Below are 25,298 nucleotides of genomic sequence, written 5' to 3'. Positions count from 1 at the left end.
CCAACACTCACCACCTCAGCTGCTCTGTCTTGTCCCAGAGAGGGATTCTCCTCCTTCACATGAAAGGAAATGTTTCTGCGCTTCAGGAGCTGCTCATCCTTCTTGGCCTTCCTCAGCTCAACACTCACCTCCACCCTCTGCCTCCGCAGGCTCTGGGGGGAAGAGCAGCATCCCATTTATATCTGCATTGTCCCATTCCCCAGGGAGTTCATCCCTCTGCCCCACATTTCCCACAGGAGGAGTGGGGAGCCAGCATCTCCTCCCTGTGGTCTGGAGGGTGATGAAGGAGTTGGGACAGAGGAAGGCTCTCCCTCGGTGCCTCCCAAGGACATGGGCTGCTGGATGAACCAGCAACCAGGGGTATTTTTAAAAGTAGATTTTCTGAACCTGAAAGGCAAATCCTCATCTCCTCTACTGGCTTAAATCAAGCTGACAGATCCTACATCTGACATCCCATACCAGCCCCAACTCCACAGGGATAACGGCTGTGGAGAGCTCAGCTGCCTGGGGCTGAGCCATCTCCCTTCCCCAGCCACACACACCCAAAACTCACATCCCCCTTGCCTGTACCACCACACTCCTTGCAGCCCAGCCAGCCCCACACCACATCCCCAAAACCACCCAAACACCCCAGCTGGTGGTATGCAGAGCCATTTCCCATTCCCTCACACAGGTAGATTGGGGGCCATGGACCTTGAGAAGCTCCTCCATCAGGTCCTGCCAACAGTGGGGTCCAAAACGCTGGCACAGGCAGGGGGGTACTCACAGTTTCATCCTTGCCCTTGTTCTTGAACAACTTCATGTGCTGGCTGTGCTTCCTGACTGGCATCTTGGCAGAGTTGAGAGAGGTGCTGGAGCCCTCACGTGCTCTTGGGCGTCAGCACAGAGCAGAGTCAGGTCACAGCTGCCCAGAACCATCCCCTGCCAGCCACTGAGGGGGCTGGGACCCTCCACTCCCACCACCAGCCTGGGCCACACATTTCCACCCCACACTTCCAGCAAGGGAGACACTGGAGATGCCCTGGCCCAAGCAGGGCTCGGTAGGATCCTCACACACTGCAGCTGAGCCACTGAACTAAATAGAAGCACAAACTACCACTTAATATCACGCTACAAAAATTACAGCTGCTGCAATCCCAGGAGGAAGCCAGACACAGACACCCCACGGTGACAGGAACACCCCCTTCCTCCAGCCCTCATCCTGGGGCTTTCACATTTACTGTGACACACAAGCCTGGAAGAGCCTCTTGCCTCCAAAAGGAGCAGCTCAAGGTCTGACTTAAGGACACACAGCCACATCTAAGCCTCTTTCACTCCACCACAGAGCCCAGCCTGGCTTCCTCCACCTGCATCCCAACTAGGAAAGGCCCACAGTCACATACAGGGACACAAAGTGACCAAGTTCAGCTGATAAAAAAAAAACGTTCTGGAAACCCAGCAACTGTTACAGGCTGCCAGGGGAACATCATGAAATAAGGACAGGTCAAAATAATTTCTAAGCACCTCCTAGCAAAAAACCAGAGATTTACACACAAATAAACCAAGACCTGGCCTTCAGACAGCTTTTGTCAGAAAAACAAGGCTTCCAGCCAGCAATAAGGGAGATGTTTTCAGAGCAGACACCATCATGGGACCCCTAAACCCAGGTTGTGCATCAACATGCTCAGGGGCTGATCCCACACAGATGGTGCCTGCTCTCCTCCCCTCCAGGCTTACAGCCAACACCTGCAGCTCAGAGCAGTTTCCAAGGACTCCCTCACACCACCCTTTTAAGTTCAAGGTTTTGGTGTTTTTCTCATTCTGTCTCCCTGTTTTCTGTCCCAGTAACCAAGGCCAGGCACCAGCAGCATCAGCCCCTTTCTCATGCATCCAGCAGAGCTCCTCCAGCTTCCAGAAGGGCCAGGCTGAGCCACCCTTTGGCTCAATCCACCATCCCCCACAGCCTTAATCCAACACCCAAACATCAAGGTCTGCTCCAGCCTCCCCTCCTGTTTCCCCAGCAGAGCCAAACACCCCAGAAAGCCTCTTCTTTTGGGGGAGCTTTCTCCTCCCCACCCCAGCAGAAGGGCACCACAGCCCACCCAGTGATCCCAGCCAAGCCCCAAACAGCCAGGAACCCATAGTGGGGTATAAGAGACTGAACAACAACCCAGTACCCAAGGGAGGGAAGGAACGGGGAAAAACACCCCACTTACTCTAACTGTGCCTCATACCCTACTGCCCTCAGCTGCCTCTTTTATTCCCCCATGGGGCTACACCCCCCACCCCACGACTGGCCCAGGACAGCCCCCCGTTATCTGCACCTGCTCCCTCACCTGGGTGCACCTGGAGGGTGGATGGATGGATGGATGGATGGATGGATGGATGGATGGATGGATGGATGGATGGATGGATGGATGGATGGATGGATGGATGGATGGATGGATGGGTGGGTGGGTGGATGGATGGATGGATGGATGGATGGATGGATGGATTGGGCCATGTCTTTCTGTCTGGGCCACCACTCAACCCCCAGATCTCCTCTCTACATTTATGCTTTGCCAGCTTTGGCCTTGTTTTTGGCCAAGACCCTTTGTGGTGCTGCCAGCCTGTACCTGACAGTGTCCTGGGCTGTGGGGACAGTGTGGGCTCTGCCACCCCATCACTGTCAGGGCACAGGCAGTCTGGAGTGACACTATTTTGTCTGGGTAGCTTGGGGGTGGTGCTGCAGGCCAGGAGAGCACCTCCTCCAGTCAGAGGGGCCCAGGACCAGGGAGCCAGGCAGAATCAGCTGCACAGAGGTTGCAAGTGAGCCAAGACAGGATTAAGCAGCTTGGAGCATCATCAGGCACTGAGCTGCTGGCTGGCACAGCAGGGAGGTGGCAAGGAGAGAAACCCAGCAGGAGCCCATTATCTCCATGAGTCCTTTAGGTTTTGGCCAGGAGCTGCTGGGCAGCTCACAAAGTGCTGTGTTCTGTGCCCATGACAGTCTCCATCAGTGAGGAGATATTTTCATTTATGGAGCCCTTGCCTCAGTCCTGCCCTGGCCGACAGGGACAGCAGCTCCCTGACCCCCAGGTAACCACTGCAGCAGGGCTTGGCTGCAGCACTGTGGGCACTTCTGGGGACTCTGAGGTGCTGAGGACATCGTGGCTTGGCACCCCCTCCACACCATCACCCTTTTTAGCAAAGCCTCATAAAACCCTCTCGGTGTGGGCAGGGGTGCCAGCCTGGTCCTGCTGATGGGGAAGGGAGGAGCAGTGTTTCCCAAATGGCTGGAGAAAACAGCAATTAAAATATTTAATTAAAACCTCAATTTAAATTACTCGACATCTTTTTGTACAAGGGAGATGGGGAACAAAGACACTCAGAGCTGCAGGAAGGTGATGCTGTGATGCAGATGGGAACTGCACCCTCCACACTCCTGGAGGGGGTGTGCACTTTCCAGCTGTGCACACAAAGCCATTCCAATCCAAATCATAGCAATTCAGGGAACAACCAGTACTGCCCAGCATGGAAATACCTATGGAGACACACTGTGCAATACCCTGGCTGCTCCAAGTCCTGGATTCAAGTCCTGGGATCACACCAATTCTGCATTTCAAGGCAAATAAAATGAATTGTACACAGCCTTATGTGGAAGGTGATAGGGGAGGTTTGAGGAAAGACCTTCAGATAAATCTGTTGTTTGTAGGCATTAAAAAGCCAGTTGTGCTAATCCTGGCTGTGATTTTAAGCTTCAAGTGCCACTGGTTGCATTATCTTGTTTCTTGGCTGCTTGAGACAGGAAAATTACATTTCAATTGCTTTTTAATTCAACTTAATCTGGTGCAAAAGTTAGCGTGCACCCTCTAATTTTGTTTTCTGAGCGGTTTGTTTCCACTAATTCCTAATCAGCCAACACTAAATCAAAACAGGCCTGGCTCAAGCTGAAATAGATGAGTCCTCGCAACCTTGCCAAGCAATTTAATTAAATTGGCTTAAAATCACACCCCAAGGTAAGTGGGGGCAGCCTCCTGCACAGGCCAGCCCCCAGCTTTTGGTCCCCTGCCTGCAGAGCTCTCACCCAAGGTGCTGCAGGATGTGAATGTGGAACAAGGCTGGGAGAAGTTCGTGGTTATCCCAGGCTGCTCTTTTCTCCCTGCTCCTTCCATTCCCTCTCCACCTGCCAAGCACAATCAGCCCCATCCTGTTCAGCTCCCTGTCACTTCCAGCACATAGAGGGAGAGGATGGGGAGAGAAAAACACGTGTAATGGATGAACATCCCTCTCCTTGTCCTCCACTCTGGTCCCTGATGTCATGAGAGGTGGCACTGCCACGCATTTGACCCCAGGAGCAGGCTGAGGGTGAGGGGGGTGGATTTGAACCTGTGCTGAGGACACAGAGAGATCAATATTTGCCAAATGGGGAAGGGAACAACCACTGGAGGAAAGAAAAGTTTTGGGTTTCAGCATAATAAGAAAGTATCACAGCTAATGGAGAGGAAAGGAGATAAAACCCTAAATCTACATGACAGTGTCCCCTGAGCTCAGCCTTGTGTGCTCAAGCTGAAAATCCACATTGTGACAGGTATGAGAAGCTGTGGTTCCAGTGCAGGGGTTTTTTTGAGGCTGTTCTCCCCCACTCTGCCACCCTTCACCCCACACTGCACCTCAGTGAGGCTCTGACTGGGGTAGATTTGAAAACATTAATTTTTAGCCCTGAGAGAAAAGCCCTGATTTCCTCTCCTGTATTTTTCATGTTTCTTGCATGGATTTGCCCTCACTGCACATGGAGAAAGGTACTGGTCAGGGAAGCTGTCAGTGTGTGGCATCTCTGTGGCAGGAACACCCTGGGGTCCATCCTGGGGTGCTGCACAGGCACAGCAAGCCCTCTGTGAGAGGAGAGCCTCAGCTGGATGGAGGGGAGCAGAGGGAGGGGTCCCTGCCAGCCCCTGAATGCTGCTCTCACACAACATCCTCTCTGTCAGCAACAGAGCAGTTCCATTAAATGAACATCAACAAATTAATTTCACTTATTAGTTGCACTAATATGGAAATATCCATGTGGTTTCCTGAAACAGCTGGTGGTCTATAAAATCATGATGTGTCCTGAACTGGAAGGGACCCACAAGGATCAGAGCCCAGCTCCTGGACACCCCAAACAATCCCTCCCTGTGTGTGAGAACAGTGTCCAAATGCTCCTGGAGCTGTGGCAGCCTTGGGGCTGGGACCATTCCCTGGGGAGCCTGGGCAGTGCCCAGCACCCTCTGGGGGAAGAAGCTTTCATTGATATCCAGCCTAAATCTCCCTGACACAGCTTCATGCCTTCATGGGTGTGCAGCATTCCTCAGTGTGGCAGGGATGGAGCCTGGAAATTCCTCCTTGTTCAGTTGGGATCCATCCCCCTGGCACACAGTCTGTGAGGGAGGCAGTGCTGACTCCACAGGTGCCTCCTGGGGTGGCAGGAGTTGGGCAGTTTGTGACCTCCCAGCAGCAGCCACCAGCCTCTTGCCAGAGCTATTGTTGGTGCAGCCCCCTCGGGCAGAGCCGCGCTCGGAGCCGCTTTGTGCCAGGCACGGAACAGGCACGGAATAATGACAGCCCCCATCTGCTCCAGTCTGGCTAATCAGGACATGCAGAAGGTGGGAGAAGGGATTTATTGTTATCTCTGCCTTGCTGCTGAGCTGCAGGCAAAGCTGAGCACTGCAGCTGGATTTACTGAGGCTGAAAGTTCAGTCTGTGGTTTCCTTTAATTTAGTGGAGCAGCCCCAAAAACGTGGGTCCTGCTTTTCTGCCCCTGTTCCTCTGCAGCCAGGGAGCCATGGGCATGTGTCAGTTCAGAGAATCATGAAATTGTTTGGGTTGGAAAGGACCCTAAAGTTCATCTCATTCCTACCCCCTGCCATGGCAGGGACACCTTTCATTACCCCAGGCTGCTCCAAGCCCTGTCCAACCTGACCTTGGGCACTTCCAGGGATCCAGGGGCAGCCACAGCTTCTCTGGGCACCCTGTGCCAGGGCCTCCCCACCCTCAAAGGGAAAAATTCCTTCCCAATATCCCATCCAACCTTGTCCTCTGGCAGTGGAAGCCATTCCCCCTTGTCCTGTCCATCCATCCTTTGTCCCAAGTCCCTTTCCAGCTCTCTTGGAGCCCCTTTAGGCCCTGGAAGGGTCTCTCAGGTTTCTCTGGAGTCTTATCTTCTCCAGGCTGAACAGCTCTGTCAGCCCATCTCTATGGGAGAGAAAACAAGGAGGAGGAAAAAGAGGAGGAGGAAAGAAGTATGGTTTTCCATTTCAGTTGAAACAGGTCCTGCTGTGACTGTGGGATTGATTCTGTGGTGCTGTTCAAGGCAAAGTGTTCTTCAGGTCCTCTTCCCAGCCAAGAAATGGGATCACTCTGAAATGTAGGCACTGAAACCCAAAAAGGAAATGAATCATATTGACATTGTACAGAAGAAATCTATATTTGTTGATAAAGAGGCCTGGGAGAGTTGGGAATTCCCTGTGAATCAAGGGAAAGAGGATTTGTGTGCAGGAAGACAGCTTGTGAATAACACCAACTGATTGTCCCATCAGCTGGGCTGGGAGCTCCTGCTGAGCTGTCAGAGCATTGGGGAGGAGAACAGCAGCAGGGCTGAGGGAGTTGTGGGAGCTCATTCCCACTTTCCAAAGGCAGCTGTTTGTGTCCATTTGGCTGCACTGGAAGTGGATGCCCCAGAAAACCAGGACAGCCCTGGAGCCTGTAACTCCACACCAGGCTGAACGTGAAGGAACTAATTTTAACTTCTGAGCATCCTCCTTTCTGCCAGCCACGGAGGGATTAGAGTAACAGTTTTTGAAATTATTTAAAAATAACATCAGACTTAATCAGAGTTATTTATTAAATCCATTATCCTCTGTCAGTTATGGGACACTGATTCAGCTGCAGAAACTATAATCACCTATGGCCAAAATATTACTTTTTTTTTTCCTTAGCAGAGCCCAGCAATAATTATTCCTTTAGTCCCTGACTCTGTAACTCAAGGATCTGAAACAGAGAAATTTACAGTGCATTTGGGGATGAGGCACAATGGAGTGATGAAGTAACCTTGAGATTAATCAAAAACCCACATAATTTTGTATAAATCATGCATGGCCTTGCTCCACAGCACCAAGCAGGAGAAAGGCAAAGGTGCTCTCTAAAGGAGTGGAGTGCCTTGTAAATCATACAGGAAAAAGAAACTCCATGAAAACACCAGGAAATCCATATAAATCATGTGGTCTTGAGCCTCTGGATGCCTCTTTGCTGTCAGGGAGCCCATGTGCAGCTTAATTAGAGAAGGGGATGAGCTTCCCTGCTGCCAGACACTGCTCACCTTGCTCCAGCGCCTCCAATTATCCCAGCTGAGGACAGCATTTCAACAGAAATTAGTGTCTTTGTTTAAAATGTGTATTTAGGGGCTTTCCTTTGAAAGCCATGCTTAGGAAATGCTAAAAAGAGGATTGGACATGCATATTTCGCCTGATCCAAGAGCTGCAGGTAATTTTTGCTAAGCCCAGAGGTGATGTTCTTCTCTGCTGCAACTGCTTCACATCTCACACACACTGATTTGGGAATGAGCTTTTGGGGAACACCCCTGGTAATTCCATCTCCTTGTGCCATCTCCTTCCTGCCACTCCACTGCTGTCCTGGAAATGTGTCAGTGTAACAAATTGTATGTAAAAATGTAAACTGAGTTCTGCAGGACCCACAAGTATCCTGGGCTGATCCCACAGCGTGGGCAGCAGAGAGGGGGATTCTGCACCTCAGCTGCATTTTCTGAGACCCCCCCTTGGACAGTACTTCCAGCTCTGGGGTGTCCCTCATCACGAGGATGAGGAGCTGCTGGAGTGAGCCCAAGGATGCCACAGAGATGCTCCAAGGGCTGCTCTGGAGCCAGGCTGGGAAAGCTGGGGGTGTTCACCTGGAAAGGAGAAGGCTCCAGGGAGAGCTGGGAGCCCCTTCCAGTGCCTAAAAGGGCTCCAAGAGAGCTGGAGAGGGACTTGGGACAAGGGATGGATGGACAAGACACAGGGAATGGCATCCCACTGCCAGAGGACAGGGTTGGATGGGATATTGGGAAGGAATTTTTCCCTGTGAGGGTGGTGAGGCCCTGGCACAGGTTACCCAGGGAAGCTGGAGGTGTTCAAGGCCAGGCTGGATGGGGCTTGGAGCAACCTGGGATAGTGGAAGGTGTTCCCTGCCCATGGCAGGGCATTGGAATGAGATGAGCTTTAGGTGTCTTTCCAACCAAACCATTCCATGATTCTCCGATTCTTTAATTCCTTGCGTTGTGTGCTACAATTGAAAATGTACCACTGAAAAGTTGGATACCAGGAAGAGACAGACTTGAACTTTGCTTCCCTGTGTGTACCCTTCCCTGAAGCTTTTGATCACAAGGCACAGACTGTCTCCTACAGGATCTGTGACTCACTGAGCACCTGGTGGGATTTGAAAGGCCTTGGCATTGTCCCCATCAGACCCTCTGTGCCCCACGAGCAGTGATCTGCCCTTGTTTGCTTAGAGCCTGCTTGTGTCTCTGTAGAGACAACATCCCTGCAGCCCTCACAGGAATACACTGATCCTCCCCAAGCAAGCACAGACAACAGCTGAGAATGAGGTTGCAGCTTTCATTATTTTCTAAATGACTAATAAATGCAAAAACTTCTTGCAGTCTCCTGAGGGAGATCTTTATATAACCCTGTGATCCTTCAGCAGGGTTTTCTGGTCTGGATTCCATTCCTCCCCAAACCACCAGAGATCAGTTTGCTTCTGCTGCTGAAATGCAACCCCAAAATGCAGCATCCAAGCTGAGTTCCTTGTTATTCCAAAGCTTATCACAACAGCACAAAGGCTGAGGCTCTATAACAAGCAGTTATAAATGGTTTTGTACTTGCTGTTCCTCATCTTGTCCTTCTCCAGTTGCACTCTCCTTCTTTTTAATTGGGAATGTCACTGTGGACACCTGGGCTGCTGTGTTTAGCCTGGGACCCCTGGCAGCACGGAGGAAGAGACAAGAGGCTTTCTTGTGTGTGGTCTGTATTGGACAGGTGGAATGCAGGTAGGGTACATGCAGGAGATTCTTCCCTGTGATGGTGGTGAGGCCCTGGCACAAGCTGCCCAGAGAAGCTGTGGGTGCCCCATCCCTGGAAGTGTCCAAGGCCAGGTTAGACAGGACTTGGGGCACCCTGGGACAGTGGAAGGTGTCCCTGCCCATGGCAGGGGATGGAACAAGATGAGCTTTAAGGTCCTTCCAACCCAAACCATTCCAAGCTCCTACATGGGCTGACCTGCCTTTATCTGAAGGCCATTTTCCAACCTGAAAATAGAATTATTCTCCACATCCCTTCAGGCAAGAGGGCTGGACTCTCAGTCTCACTTTAACGTGATGAAGGAATCTGTGTCAGGGCAAGAAACTGAGCCCACACCAAAGGCAAACATCCTGCTTAGCAGACAACTCCCTGCACAAGCCGTGGTCTGCAGGGCTTGCTGTGCACTGCTATCGGGACACGTCACCCCACAATCTCTCCTCTGTCCTCTGGGGGAACCTCCAACCCCCTTCCCAGATAATGCAATCACAAGGGGACATGCTGGGGAAGCAGCTGCAGCCCAGCCCAGGCTGTCCCAGCAGGTTTTGAGTGTGGTGATGTGCTGGAGCAGAGCGTGGCCAGTGAGATACAGGACAGGGCCTGGGCTGTGGACATGGCTACAACACGTCATTAAACTCAGCAAGAGGAGCACAAAGCAGCTTGGCTGAGTCCTGGTTCTTGTTGATGTGTCTGTGAACTGAGTGGGCCAGCAGCTGTTTCAGGTTTACCATTCTGCCTTGGATCACTGCATGGAGAGATCCAATAGCTGCCTTTGCAGCTCTCCTGTGTGGTTAAAACATTTATTTTTTCGAGTTACACATGAGCAAACAGGTCAGAACCCATTACTTATTTGATGCATTTCACATTCTTCTCTAAGGTGTTGGGTTGAGAACTGTTTACAATCTCCATTCACAGATTCAAGGTTTGAAATAATTACCTAAAAAAGCCCAGAAAATATGACTTGCTCCAGAGAGATTCCTGAGGAGTTAATCACAGCTCTCAGCATTCAGGACTCAGGCTGGCCATGGTTTCTGTGGTATTGCTCTGCTCCTGACGGGACATGCTGAGTTCCTAGAATCAGATTTTCAGGGTGAATAGTCAGTTACAAATTCAAGAGGTGGGTGTAACATGAACTCTCTAATTTTCACCTCAAAGCAGTTGTTTATCTGAATCTTCCTGCTTGGAAACTCAATCCCAAGCGTGTTCACCCACAACACCCACAATGGCAATCCTGGCAGGGTAACCACATCCCAAACGCTCCAGCTGAGGCAAATATAGCAGAGAAATACTTAGGGCTGATACAGGAGCTGTTGTCTTTCATGTCTTTCAGGGCAGCTCATACCCACTGAGTGACTGAAACATGCAGGATGCTAACACAACAACAGCTTTATCCTCCCTGCTTGCAGCAAACACACAGGCTTTATTCATCATAAACATGGGGCACAGAAATGATTTTAAAATGAAACTTCAGTTCCATCACCAGTGTGGCTGCTCCTGCCAAGGGTTCAGCCTGAGGTTTGCCTGTCAAAGATCAGGTCTGATGAAATCTGCTCTTCCACCTTGGCAAGAAAATACAGCCAAGGATGTGACTTTGCATGGAAGTTTATTTAGATGATCTTTATATTTCAGCCTCTTGTCCCCTACCCCCCAGCAGCTGAGTTTATAGAACACCTACAAGGCAAGACAAGAAGAAATTGCCACAAAACAAAGCATTATTTGATGTCTCCTGAGGGATCAAAGCTTCCCAATCAGACTCCCAGCATTACCACCCCCCTGGACTTACAGATAAGGAATGTGTTGTCTCTTTTAAAGTGAACTTCTGGATCAGTCCCTTTGGACAGCTCTGAAAGAGCCTGGCCAGCCCTTGCAAACACACACCTTCCAGGACCTTGGGTTTAACCTGCTGTGTGTGGTGGCTGGGAAGGAGTGTGAGATGGAGAACAGGAAGGGCCATGTGGCAGCAATGGGAGGCAGAGGCAGAGAGAAAAAAGGATGCTGTCTGCAGGTGTGTGTGGAGCCCATCTGGGTTTATATTCACTGTTTTATATCAGGTGAACTTGAATTCACAGGTATTTTAACCATAAGTTTGTTAAATTCCACATGATCTTGAGGAAATTAAATCTCAGAGTTTTAACTCACCCCCAGCTGTTGGCATGGCCTTACGCCTTCCTTGACTTTTGGGTCTACATTTACACCTAAGCTTTTAAAAAGATCACTCCTTCTGGCTTCAGTCTGAAAGATCAAAACAAAACAGACTTTTTGTAGGTAGGTTGTCTGCCAAAAAATAGGCTGACACTGGGTGGACAACTCTGAAGGTGTAAGTTGTCGTCATGTCCTGCCTCAGTTTCCCCAGCTGTGAAAGGATGAAGTATAAAGAATTTAAAGTTCCAGAAGAGTCTGAGCCCTACACCCAAGAAACTGTTTGGTGCAAGTATGAGCTGTTTTGTGCCATACACTTATTTTCTGTAGGCATTTGGTTTAACATTTCATTGGTCTGTTCCAGGGACCACTGTTAGTCCCTGTGTTTCAGGGAGGTGATAGATTAAAGGCAGACCTGAGCCAGGGCTCAAATATACATTGCAAATCCAGGCATCTCAAGCCAGCCAGCCTACAGATTTAGCTGTGTAGATTGAGAGGGGAAATGACTGCTGAGCTGTTACATTCCTTATCTCTGCCTGATCAAAGCGGAAATGGACGGAGGAAATTTCTCCTTCCTGCTTTGCGGGTGAAATTCACCCCAGAGCAGCAGATTGCAGCTGAGGGTGTCACACCAGCACCTTTCAGAGCTGGGAAACTGGTTTCCAAGGGCACAGCCCTGCTGCCTTGGAGTCCTTGCACACGTATATTTTTAGCCCATCAAGGTTTTCAGGAGGATGGTGGGGAAATGAGATCACCAGGCCAGCCAGGGCCACTGCTGCCTCCCACCAGTGCCAAGCTGTCCTGACTGCAGCCCGAGCAGTGGCCTCTGAACCAGACCCTGGTGGCCACAAGTGCCCTCCCCAGCCCAGGGGCTTCTCCCACTGTGCCCATGCTGACTCCCGAGCCGGCTGAGTCACCAGGCTGGCGCCCAGCGTTGCTCGGGGCTGCAGAGGTGGGACAGGAGCAGCCCCGGGCCTGGGCAGTGTGTCCCTGCTGCCAAGGAAAGCCACAGCACAGCCCCTGCTCCCTTTAATCATGGCATGATGAAATCAGCCTGGCCTCTGCAGGGAGCAGCAGCTGAGCAGGTAGGGCTGGTCCCCAGGGGCACATCTTGGGCTGCTGGACACGGACACAGAGCTCACCATGGGCTGCTGCAGATGTGTGGGTGGGGAAGGAAAACTGCCTGGAGTGTGGGACACAGTCTGCTCCCAGCACAGAACACGTCCCAAAAAATGCAAAGCCTTGGGACATGAGTCACGCCCTTGAACTCCCCTGCTCCCTCCTCTGGAATGGCTTTGCCACAACTCAGGTTGAGACGAGAGTGAAAACCACCATGGGCCATGGGAAATGATGTGCTCTGGACTCTCCTGGTAGTTTTTGGTGGCTGAGGGCAGGAGGTGATGAACCAGATCTTCCCTTTTCTCTTTTGGTTTCCTCTGAACCCCCATCCAAAAACCTCCCTCACCAGAATTGGTCTAACAGTTTTCAGGGAAAAAAAAGATTGGAGAAAAGCCCCCTGTTCTCAGCCATAGGCAGGTTCCCAGTGGCCTGGGCCTGGTGGGGAAGGCCCAAGAGAAAGTGGGAATCTTCTCCCTGGTTTTTCCCAGGCAATCTCTTGTTTCTGACCCCTCTTAGGAGTTACCCACTCATATTTGGGATCTTCCTTCTGCAGCAGATTCCCACTGAACTGGAAGGTATCACTGGTGTGAAGAGGACACCACCACAGGAAATTCCATGTTTCTTCAACCTGCTTCTCAACAACGTGGGAAACACTGCTATTCTTCTCTTTTCCTTCTGGTTTTACCTTCTACCCAAAATAGAAGCCAAAATGACTGATAGTTATAGGGAAGAGGGTGTGGATGACACTGACCCCATGCAGCTCCTGACTCTGCCGAAAAAAGAGAAACCTGAGGCCATGAACAAGCCCTGGGATGGATTTTTCCTCCTGGGTGAAGAGAAAGGCTTTCCTTGATAAAAGCAAATGGCAAAACACCGGAATATTTGAGTTCTCTGCATTGCTTTGCCCTCTCTACAAATTAATTCCCTGCACTTCTTTTTGCCCATTCATAACCCAGGGGGGAATCTTGATCTGTGGCTGCAATGAATCCACACTCACACAGAGCTCTGGGGGCTCCCAGGTGGTCTGGAAATGGGAATAAATAGCAGTGGGAGGAATAATCACAGTGTTTGCAGAGGGCATGGAGATTCCTGAGAGAACAGTGCTGTAGAGCAGCCTCGGGGATCCTCAGCCAGGTGGGATTTCCCAGCACTTTATTTCCTGCCACCTGCACAACCAAAGCATAGTAAAAAGTGTTTTATCTGGGTAAAATATTGTGAAGAGCAGGTTATTCAAATAAGGAAGGAGATATAAGCATCAATAATCAGTGAGGAAGACCCAGTCTTTTTTGTCATGATAGCAATGAGGAAAGTTGTTTGGCATCAACTAGAAATTGTTCCACCATAATGATGGCTCCTCTCCTCTCCTCTCCTCTCCTCTCCTCTCCTCTCCTCTCCTCTCCTCTCCTCTCCTCTCCTCTCCTCTCCTCTCCTCTCCTCTCCTCTCCTCTCCTCTCCTCTCCTCTCCTCTCCTCTCCTCTCCTCTCCTCTCCTCTCCTCTCCTCTCCTCTCCTCTCCTCTCCTCTCCTCTCCTCTCCTCTCCTCTCCTCTCCTCTCCTCCTTCCTTTTCCTTCTTTCCTCTTTGTTCTTTTTTTCCTTTTTCCTGTCCCCTCAGACCCTGCTGTGGGCGTCAGTAAAACAATTCTGAATTTAAAGACACGAATAGCAGCGACATTTGGCCATGCAGCAGAAATCCTGTTATTCAAGCCTTGTGGGATTCCTTCGGTGGTTTCCTATTCCTCCTTCCAGCTTCCTCACCGCCAGACCTCTGGATTGCCAAGTCCCAGCTTGTCCCTGCTCCTGTTTCCTCCTCCACAACTTCTCCCCCCAGGCTCTCCCTATCCCACACGCATTCCTAGCCTGTCTTATGCTGCCCTCTATCCTTGGAATAACCTTCCTCCTACTCCAAGCAACAAACCTCGTTTCTCTTTCCCAGCTTTCTGCCCGCAGATCCCCAGTGCTGCCCCACCATCCCCTGTGGGTGTCTCAGTCCCGGGATACACCGAACCCTCTTCCCTAGAGCTGAACCCCACAGCCCACTTTGCCTTCGGTGCTCCTTCCTGGGGCTGGGATTAGCCAGAGTGCCCTGAATCCACACGGCTGGACCCCTGCGGGGAGCCTCTGGCAGGGCTGAACCTGAATGGAATTCCTGCTCACAGCGGGAATTCAGCTTTCCGTGGGAGGTGACTGACAGCAAATCTACTGCTCGGGTTGGTTTGGATGGTGAGGGGTCATTGTGCTCAAAGCCCAAGGCTTCTGCATTGAGCATCCTGCTGGCTTTTGCAGGAATCCCTGGAAGATCAAATCATCCAGATAAATCCTCTTCTGGAGACCCTTAATAATGCTAAAAATAGGAGGAAGAACAATTCCTTCCATTTGTCAGTAGCAGTCTTTCACTGGTAGGTCACTGTAGATCATAAAAAGATCTTCCCTCAGAAAAAAATAAAACCAAAACTATCTTAAAATGCTTCCTCAAGCATTAATTTATATTTGCTAACACTTCCCACTGAGCATTATTGGTTCCTATTTTCTTGAACTGAGTTTGTCACTTTCGTTTTGCCTTCCTATTTTTATATGCCAAATTTTTATATGTCAAATTAAAAAATAGTTTTGAACAACCCCTCAAATCAATGCCCTTTCAACTGATCACTGCTGCAAAGATTCAAAATGCAGATTATTTTTAATTTTACAGATTTTTTCAGATTATTTTGCAGATTTCCTGCAGTTTAATTTTGGAGTTCTCAGTGAACACGTAAAACATTGGGAATTTCAACTGAAGCCTCACTCCTGTTTCTGTGTGCTACATACTTCTGCCATATGCTGCAGAGAAAGGAGGATTTCTTTAAGCTCTAATACAGAATCTAAGAAGAAAGACAGTTTTTTATAGATCTGATCTTTGAAAATATTAAATTTCCTCTCACTGACTTTCAAATTTGCCCCTACAGGCAACATTGTCTGTCCCTGATGAACACTCAGAACCTCTCAGCTACTTTCTGTTTTCCTACAGATATTGCAATCTTGATTAACAGACTCATCTTTTATTTTCTCATCCAAGGCAAATTTATCTGAATTGACTGTGGTGGCACAGGGAGGCTGGCTGGGGCTAACACTGGGAGTTGTAAGTAAGCAGATAATTCTCCATATTAACTTTGCTTTGGGTTTTTTCTTGTGTTGAATGGACCCTGTTTTGATTAAATCAGACACGAGCAAATCTGAAATGAATTCTGTGAACTGGAGGGATCTGCACTGCTGTAAATGAAACCAAACTCTGTCTCTTCTTCTACAGTGAAGTTACATGTTTTAGATGATGACAAATTTATTTCCTCTTTCTTTACTTGCCTGTGAGACTCTGTGCACACAAAAAGGACACGATGCCTCTCCCAAAGCTGTACATTTTTCACTCCATGATTATATTGCAACCATTACTAACACTCATCAGCACAACATTGTAATTGCCTTGCAACCAAGACCCTAAAAATAGCTCTGCAGGGAAGGTGCATTGTTCTGTGCTTGCATACGTGCATCCAACACTAAATTGAGAGCCACAAATCTCAGCTCTCAAGGTGAAAAGACCCCACCACATTTCCTGACTAAAGCCCTTCAACACACAGAAAAAGGAGAGAGGAAACATATGGAGCAGCCATTCTTTAATGTGGGATTGTCTGCATCCCTCTGACTTTCAACTCATCCCAGATTTGCATCACACCCAGCAACCATATGTTGGATTTGCCTCTGTGGACAGTTCAAGGCCAAGGCAAGCTGAGGTTGTTTCCTGGCAGCTTTCAGCCTCCTCCTGCCTGGCATGGCCAGACCTTTGCTGGGCAGGTCCAAGGACCTCCTGAACCTTGGCTGGAGCTCTGTGGGCAGAAGGGATTGTGAGTCCTCCCAGAGTTACTTGGACTAAACAAAATTGGCAATAAAGGTGATTTGAGTTAACCTAAACTCGTCTGAAGAACTCACATGATGCAGCTCAGAGCAGACTTACATGGAGAGAGGGAAGGATGAAAATGCCCAGGCAGGACCTCCTGGTGATTTGATATCCCTTTGGGGATTTTGGAGTGAATTGATGCAGTGAGGTTTAGAGACCAAAAGCCAAACTGTGTTAGAGCCTGGCAGAAGGCATGGACCGAGTGATTTCAGGGTACAAACCACCTTTTCCAGAGCTCTTCACTGAAACAAAGGGCTGTGCAAGGACACAATGCACAGGACAATCCTGCAAACCATGCACTGGCAATTCAGAGGATACTCAGAAGCAGGATGAGTTACTCTGGACAGCTGCTCCTGAACCCAGCAATGACATAGCTGGACAAGCATTGACATTTTCTGCCTCTCTTTCACTTGCTGCTAAAATATCTGTACTAACACTTGTGTCAGTGGGAACATTGTGAAGGTTAGAGGCATGTTCTGAGAGCATCACTGAAGGATGCTGTGGTTTTTGCTGCACTCACAGGACTTCCAAAGGATATTTTGAAATACTGCTTTCACTGATATCAAAAGTAAAATTGTCACTGACATCCAGAGGGCTGTGACTTTTCAATCTCTGTCTGCTGGATACATCTGGGATACAAACATATATATGCTCCCCTCTATGTTCCATGTCTGGAGAAATCATGTATCATTTCTCAGGAATGAGCCAAGAGATATTATAATTTCTTCCTTGAACTTACTGGTACAGCACTTTGTGTGTGTTATTCACTGCCTTTAATGCTCACATCCCTGCTCAATCCTCTGTTTCTGGGATAAAAACCCTATTCCCCAGAACTGTGCTTGGTCAGAGATTGAAATAGGTTCTCTGCAGTGGGGGGTTGTTACTAATTATCCTGGAAGAAGAGGATTGCAAGTGACTTTTCCTTAGGCAGGCCAGAGTGAGAAAGGAAAGCTGTCTTCCCTTATCTTGATCAATGAATGGGGAGGTCCCCCTTGATCTGGCAGGGCTGCCATGAAGGTAAAAATGATAATTTTCAAACTGAAGTGTTGAGATTCAAGCTAATTGCTTGAATCTCCTCAGGACAGGGAAGACAGCCAGGACAAGATTTTCAATACTCTTGAAAAGGTTTGGGTGCTCAATCCCACTTACTTCAATGTGGCTGCTATGTCAAACTCTCCTGGGCAGCCTAAGTAACTTGTCTCACTAAGGGCTTTTTTTTTTTTTTTTTTGTGAAATACTCAAAACATGCTCAGGAGTTGAAACCTAGAAGAACATTCAGTCTCCAGTCCAAAACCTGCTTGTTATGCCTTGTTTGGACTGATTGTGTAATTACCTCTTGGTCTGCCTCTTGCTGCAGAAACTTCTGTTTGTGTTCGATCCTAATTTTTAGCATTGCATCAAGGTGTGATCACAGCAAAAAACCACAGATGGTGGGGAAGAGCCACTTCTCACTGGAAGCCTGAAGGAACATCAGTGAAAGTGAAAATACAGCAAACAGGATGCTCCCCCCCTGTCCTGAGCTTCCTGTAGGGATAAAATTCAGCTTCTTCAACCTGAGGATAAATAAGCAACTGAGGAGCAGCTGGGACAGCCTGAAGATTTGTTCAGTTGTCTGTGAGCTGAAGCCTGAAGATAAAATATCAGCTCCAGAATAAACGAGCATGATGTAGGAGTGTCTGGTTAACATTCAGTGGCCTGGGGTTTGCAGGACTTCAGATGAGCTGTAACAGGGTTTGTTTGAAGCCTGAAAACTGACAGATCTGAAAGCTGTGGCAGAGACCACAGGTTAAAACCTGCTCATTTCGCATCCGCGTGTAATCTCAAGGAGCAGCTTTTGTGAGGAGAAAACTTGACCCTTTGTCTAGTTTTGACACATATTTTCCTTTTTAATATCATTTTGAAGAGTATCTGTTGCTGAGCAGAGCTTATTGGGAATATCTGCTGGCTTCTGAGACTATTATTATAAGCAAGACTTGAGCTACAGCGAGATCAAACAGTCTCCAGCTGCTGAACTTCCAGTGCCCTTTCCAGCAGCTGTTGGTATTTTACAGCTCCCAGGATTTATACATTGCAAACAAGCCTTTTGTATAAAGCAGATATGATTTTCATAGTCCACAAAGACAGGCAGTTCCAAATCATGGCTCACAAGTAACACACTGCAAGATCCTCTGGTGTGTTTGGAGTTGTGCACTCTCCCTGCTCTGGGCAGGGTGGGAGAGCAAAGCACTGTGCTGGTCTGAAGGGACCTGGCTGCTCAAATCTCAGTGGGATGGAAAATTATTTTAAATATTTGACCATGGCCTGGCTTCCAGCTTATGGTGCAGATTAAGAATTCCCTTGTGGGGGTCTGTGTCCCTTCTGTCCTTTGATGTCCTGGGCTCTGGTCCAGAAGAAGAGACTTCTGACTCAGGATGTCACAGAGAAATTCCAGCAGGAGCCAAGGAGGAGCAGGGAGAGGTGGACAACATGGACCTGGCTTGAGATCTCACACTTGGTGACACAAATCAGGGCAAAGCCAGTGTGCTGTGAGCTTAGCCAGTTCACTGAGATTGGAAAAGCTGCTAAACCCAGACTCTTGTTTCTGGGGAATATAGAATGACCTTAAACAACACATTGATTTTTTTTTAAATGAACAGATGTGCTGTTGAGAGTCAGAGCTGGCATCCACAGCTGCCACAGGGCAGCAGGCCTAGCAGATGGCTGAGCTGTCAGCTAAGGACTTGATCCTGCTTTGTCCAACAGCCCTGCCTTGCCAGTGAGTTTGGAGCCATGGTGGAGCACAGACCCTCCAGAGCCTGCAGGAGCCCAGGGGCAGCAGCACCCACTGTGAGGTATTATTGCTCTGCTCCAGCCAGGCAGCCCTGCTGAACAGTGTGTGTGTGTGAAGGGATGGAGCTGAGAGCTGCTTCCCTTCTGTCCTTCCCACTTTGTTCCCAGCAGGGCTGATCTGCAACCATTTTGCTGAGTATGCAGCAAGGGAATGGGGACAATGAGGGATTTCCTCCCTGTTTCTCAGATTAACATGGTCACCTTCCCTCCAACAGTGGCTGACAAAGTTACTCAGCTGCACTCTGGAGAGTTCCAGCGGGGTCACCACCAGGCCCAGGGGAAAAGCAGGGAACAAGCTGGAGTGGAAGAGCATCCTCTCAGCATCAGAGTGCCAGAATGGAGGATTTGGCCATCAAAGGCTGCCACTGTAACACCTCTGGGCCAATCACCCAACCTCCTCAAGCCCAAGGGAGGAGAAGGGGAACATCAGCACAGCCAGTGCAGAGCAGTTCTTTTCTGCCATGCCCCTTCTCTAACCCTGTGTAAGCTGGAACCTGCTCTTAGCAAAGTCAGAGATGAGCCCAAGCCCTCTGCATGAACAGATCACCCCAAACTTCCATGGGTTTTTCACAGACAGTAACACTGGGAAAAGTACAAGCTAGAACCAAATTAATGTGTGCCTGTTGCCATAAAGGCAGAGGTGGCTCTGCCATACAGAAATGTGCATCTCAGAAATCCTTTCCAGTGACAATTAGTTGAAAATACTGATTATGCAAATGTCTGACCTGTGATGCCACAGTTGGGCATTTTAATGCACAAAGAACAGCAAGACTGTTCCACAACTCCCCAGCAGGTTGCCACTGGCTTTGATTAAAAATAATCTTTACAGAAATTCTGAAAAGGAACAAACTCCCAAAAAATCACAGCTTGTTTCTAGTAACACAGAGCTATAGGAAAGCTACCTAAAAGACACATCAACCAAAGATTAAATCAAGGTTTGCTTCCCTTGCTTGCATGTTACTGAAGAGCCAGAGCCCTGCAGCTCACTGCAGCCTGTCTTGCCTTTCCTGGTGGCTGTGCCTCGCCTCTCTGCTGTGCTGTCACACAGCCATGCTAATGCTTAGCAGCAGGAACAGTATTTAAGCATATTATCAAACTCCACCAGTTATTCATATACTCCACTGCACAGACACACTGACAGAACATGATCAGAGCATGAATCACAGGCCCTTTGGTCTATCTTTTTTACACTCAGCAACTATTTCTTTTCTTTGCTACCAAGTAGGTTTCTGAAAGTGACATTTGACTGTGCCAAAATATGTTCTGATTGTGCTTGGTTATAGCAGCCTAGAAGCCACATTGTCCTCTCTGTCAGTGTATCAAAGTATGAGCCCAAAAGGTAAAAATATAATCTCTCCATAACACGCTTTCCTTTGGCAGTGCTGCAGAATCATTCATTCAGGGCAAATGGGTTTTCCATGGAAAGGACCCCCTGTGAGGACTGAGACTCTAAGGATTGCTTTAATGCTATTCCCATGCCAGCATTAACTCATTTCCTTTCCCTGTACCCACAGGGAGGATTTCTGCCTCTCTCTGCACAAGTTAACAATCATAAATCTGCTTTCTTATGCACTACCAGGCTGTTCTCTTGCTGTATCTGAACTGGTCATGCCTTTCCTCCCCTGCTCCTTTCCAGATGTGACACCACATCAGGGGGTGGTAACAGAAGAACAAGGATCCCACCAAGCAGTGGTGGATTTGCTTCAGAAATCCAGCCTGTCCTGCTCTGTATCCTCCTCCAAGCAGAGGAGGCTGCAGGTGGAGTGAACATCAGGGTACAATCAATTCTGTCAGCTCCATGCATCAGTACACAAATGTCCCCGCTTCTGGTGCCCAGCGCTTCCCCATTGTTCTGTTGTGGAAAGGACAAAGCCTGTTCCTGTAGCACTCCCTTCATGCAGGTAACAGCCTTTGTCTGCTCCTGTGTCCTTCTCTTCCCTGCTGAAAGACAATCTTGCTCTGACCTTGAAATTTCTGCCCCTCCAGCACGAGAGGCAGACGGTGCGTGCGCGTTGGTGCGCTCGGGAAGGCACCACGAGCGCTGCTCCACAAACATTCCTGCACAGATGGAAGCGTGAGTGCAGCCCTGGATTAATGACAGGCTACAAAATCTCCCCCTGGCACTCAGTGGCCTTCTGCTGCCCAGACAAATGTCAGGTTTTGATCAACCAGAAAAACCCGCTGCCTACCAGGGCTGTCATCAGCTCAGCCCAGCACTCCGCTGTTGAGAGGTGAATGGGAGAGATGGGGAAACTGCTTTGCAGATTTTGAGCTATCAAATGGACAGGGTTTCATCTTATTCTACTCCCTGCTTGTGGAACTCCATCTTGGGCTTTGCTAAACTGATAAACAGCACCAACATAAAAGGGGAGACTGACTCTTGAGATGCAGTCCAGCACCTTGAGGATGTGATGTTTCTTTCTGAGGCTGCTGTCACAGCAGTTCCAGTAACTCTCAGGAGTGCTAGAAACAGGACAGGAAAGCTCCAGAGAATCCTGTCAATATTTTGCCTTGAAAGTCACAAATGAAAATGGGAAATGCATTACAAGAAGAAGTTTTGTGTTACTTTTCTGTGTATCCAAAGCTAAAGCCAGTTGATATGGGGCTATGATTCCAGCTGGGAAATGCAAATGACTTTATAAACCAGAAGGTTTTCTCTCTCCAGCCTTGGTAACTCCTGTTAGCACTTTCACTCCACTCCTCTTTGTCTCATTCCAGGAGCAGCTGGACTAACTGAAGGTTGCTTTGCACAGCACATCCCTGCATTTCACCCACTGCATTGCTCCAAATGGATTCCAACAGTGTACAGCAATCCTCAGGCAAAGCTCACAGTGCCTCCTGCACAAGCTGGAGCTGGCTGAGCAGATCCTCATGCAGGAATGAAAGAGTTTGGTTATCCCTTCACAGGTTGCCTTGTGCCCAGGGGAATGTCAGGCTGAGAGACACTTCCAAGCACCAGGGCCAGAGACAGGATGTCTAATAAACCTCTCATTTTGTGAGAGAAGCACAAAGAATTAGGAAATACATGACCAGGAACTAGACAAATTGGCACCATTTTTATTGGCCTGTATTGCCTCCTGTGACCTTTTTTTTTTCCTTTTTTTTTTGCAGGATAACCACAGAAGCAGGGAGTTGCAGAGGGGGAAGAGCAACATGAGTTTTCACCTATGACATATATAATAAAGTGGAAGGGCAAGTAATGGAAAGCAGTGAACAGCAAACAAATGTGCTATGAATAGGCAGTTACTCGTGCTGTTTGAATTCCAACACCATTACTGAATGCACAGCTTCCACTTGCACATGTCAGAGCTGTGGTTAGAAATGGCTGCTTCCATTGCTTCTGCTTCTTCCAAGAACTTTCACAGGTAGGAATATCCACAGGCTTCTTTACAGCAGTATTACAGTGCCTGTGGGGCTGGGAAGAGACATCAGAGAAGATCTTAGGCAGTGATGAGGATTCTGCACATCATTATACCTGTCTTTCCATGTTAGATACCAAAACCTGAATCCCAGCTTGATCTCTGCAGTGTTTGTGGACAATGAGAAGGCACCAGAGCTGCTGCTTGGCTCTCCTGACCTGGGGGAAAAGGAGTGCAGGTTGGATATAAAAGGGTACCATCTACTCCAACCAAACTGGGCTGACTAAACTGATGGCAGTTATGACCCAGGATGCCTTTGGTGTAGATAAAGCTGCAGAGTTTGAGTTTCTACAGCAACCCACTTCCTCATGCATATAATATTCTCTCTTACACACGCTCCTGAAACTGACTTTTAATCAGACAGTTCAGTTAATAAAATGCAAATGAAGTGCACCTTCAGCTATGCGATAAATCTCACTTGCTTTTTACTATTCCTTAGTCAGGCAAAAATCCTACTAACTGATCATTTATCCAATTTAAGACTGGAAAGTAAAATGTAGAGAGATTGTTGTAGTCATCTAATATTAGCAGCATGCATCATTAAATTTGCACATATGTTTTTGTCATAACATAATGAAAGTAGCTATTGTAACAGCCACGCAGAAGGGAGCATTCTGTTCTTTCCAAGAACCTAAAATCTGCATTTCCCAACTTTTATAATAATTACACAATAGTCATCCTTCATCCAACCTACTCTATCTTTAGGTTTCAACTTATGGATGGAGATCACTGCCTCAATATTACTTTAAAGCCAACAGCTCCAAGATTACTACTATTATTTTTCATTACTACTAAAACTATTTAGTGCATTTCCTCTCACAGGATGGCACAAGGTGTATTTTGGTTTTATCAAGGACAAAACTTCCACCTTCAGTTTTTTCTAAGCCCCACATGATCTGTTTGCTACAGGCTTTACCTGATGGCAATTCAGAGGAATGGCCACAAGTTTCTGCAGCTGCTTTTCTGGGAGAAATTAAACATTAAGGTGAGGAAAATAAACTGAGGTTGTCCTGTTCTGCAGAATTAAACAGTGGCAATTACAGGCACTGAGAACCTTGGGATGTCTGGGCAGGAAAGATAAGGGCTGGGAGAAAAAAATAACAGCCATGTTCAGTTAGAGACACTGAGAAAGCCAGTGACTTTCTTGCTAATTATTGATAGGGCAAGGGGCCTAAATAATTTCTTTCCAAATCAATGCCAGAAAAGTTAGTAAATGGAGAAAATCCTGAAATCTGAGTCTATGCCTGCTGCCTCTAGGGAGTGGAAAGAGAACGTCTTCAAAATTCAAGGCCTGGATTTCCCACTTCTCAAACCAGCACAAACCAGAGGAGGGTGAGGAAATGAGCATGGGAATACAAGATTTCACTATTCATTAACATTTAAAAGCTGAAACAAAGATATTTGGTTCACTTCTCTTAAGCAGGACCCCGCAGCCATCACAAAGGGGCGGTTCCAGCTCAGAGTCTCTTCACTTTGGCCCAGGATGGATAAATCAGTTGGGTTTCTGGCAAGAGGGGAAAGAAAGTGATGACCAAGATATACAAGTTTAAGTGAAACAAACAAACAAAAAAAAATTAAAGCCAATTTTCTACATATGGTTGAATCAAAATCTGCCTCTTTATCTGGGTACACACCTTCCAGCTCCAGTGTGAGCCAAATGAGGCTAAGCTACAGGCTTAGAAAGTAAAAGCTTTCAAAGGGTTCTGGTCCCATTTGGACTGGTGTGAATCTAGATCATGATAAGAATCATTCTGCATTTATATCAGTTCAGAATTTGGCATGCAGTCCTGACTTCTGTGCTGGCACACAGATCTGCTCCTGTGCTCCATAACAACCTTTTCTAGGAGCTGTATTACTCACACCAGAGATATGAAACTGCACTAAACAGGCATTTCAGGAAACACCAGGCCTCCCACTGGTATGCAAAACCCCCTAGGATCTGATAATAAAATGACCACCTCAGGGCTTTCAGGAGCCATTAGAATAGAAATTGCTTGTTTTGGGAGCCTCATTGCTTGGACTCCATAATTCCAGGTGAAGCTGCTGCTGAATGTGGCTCAGCAGGAGGAGGAAATGTAACTGAAGGGATGGGAGGTGACAATAATCATGTCAAAGATTTTCTCCCAAAGATTTGGGAGCTCAGAGAAGACAGGAAAGAGCAGAGGAGCTGATAAGCCACTCTGAGCCAGGAGAAGGGTGACCTCTCCACCCAACTGCAGGCTGTTATCCACAGGGAATGGTTAAAGGCTCAGGATTCATCCAGGCAGGGCATCAGCTCCCTCAGGTGACTCATAAGAGGCTCCTTTTCAGAATATGGAATGAATAAAGAGCACATGGGGATGATGCATGAGCTTCACAGGCAGCCTGACTGTAACTCAAATGAAGACTGAAAAGCCTCCTGGTTAAAGCAAAGGAGCTGCTGTCACAAGTTCTGTCCCTGGTCCACCACTGATATTCAGTATGAGCCACAGCAAGTTGGGGTGGCCTCTTTTTGAAGTGAAAACTCTTTTTTAGGAGTCTGTGTGTGTACAAACAGAGGTTTTAATGCTTAACTTAAAGAAGCTGTGGCCTGAGACACAAAGATCAACTGTAACACAGGCATGTTAAAAGAATCTTATTAGCAGCCTTTCACAGGATGAACACTGGATTCCCACCCCTTCATTAGGAACAAGGGAACTTGTTGGATGGTCCAAAATGAAGGGTGGGCCTCCTGAGGCAGCTCCTAGATGTGAAGGAGCTGACAGGAGGGCCAGCAAGTGGATACTGGAGGATTAGCTCAGCCATTTGAAATGGCACTTG

The 25,298-nt window shown here is 48.2% G+C and overlaps 1 protein-coding gene across 1 annotated transcript in view; it reads right to left on the bottom strand.

Moving 5' to 3' along the window:
* KPNA7 (karyopherin subunit alpha 7) overlaps window positions 1-25,298 on the bottom strand; it is a 48,854-nt gene that overhangs the window by 5,481 nt on the left and 18,075 nt on the right. Inside the window, exons 5-7 of the mRNA XM_077186856.1 lie at window positions 10,006-10,139; window positions 767-869; window positions 12-152 (exon numbers count right to left, since the gene is read on the bottom strand). Of these exons, the coding sequence (XP_077042971.1) occupies window positions 12-152; window positions 767-829 (204 nt within the window). The 5' untranslated portion in view covers window positions 830-869; window positions 10,006-10,139. The remainder of the gene's footprint in view (window positions 1-11; window positions 153-766; window positions 870-10,005; window positions 10,140-25,298) is intronic.

Source organism: Agelaius phoeniceus, chromosome 16, assembly GCF_051311805.1.
Source record: "Agelaius phoeniceus isolate bAgePho1 chromosome 16, bAgePho1.hap1, whole genome shotgun sequence".
In the NCBI taxonomy this organism is placed as follows: Eukaryota; Metazoa; Chordata; class Aves; order Passeriformes; family Icteridae; genus Agelaius; species Agelaius phoeniceus.
This window is presented reverse-complemented; position numbering and strand designations above follow the sequence as displayed.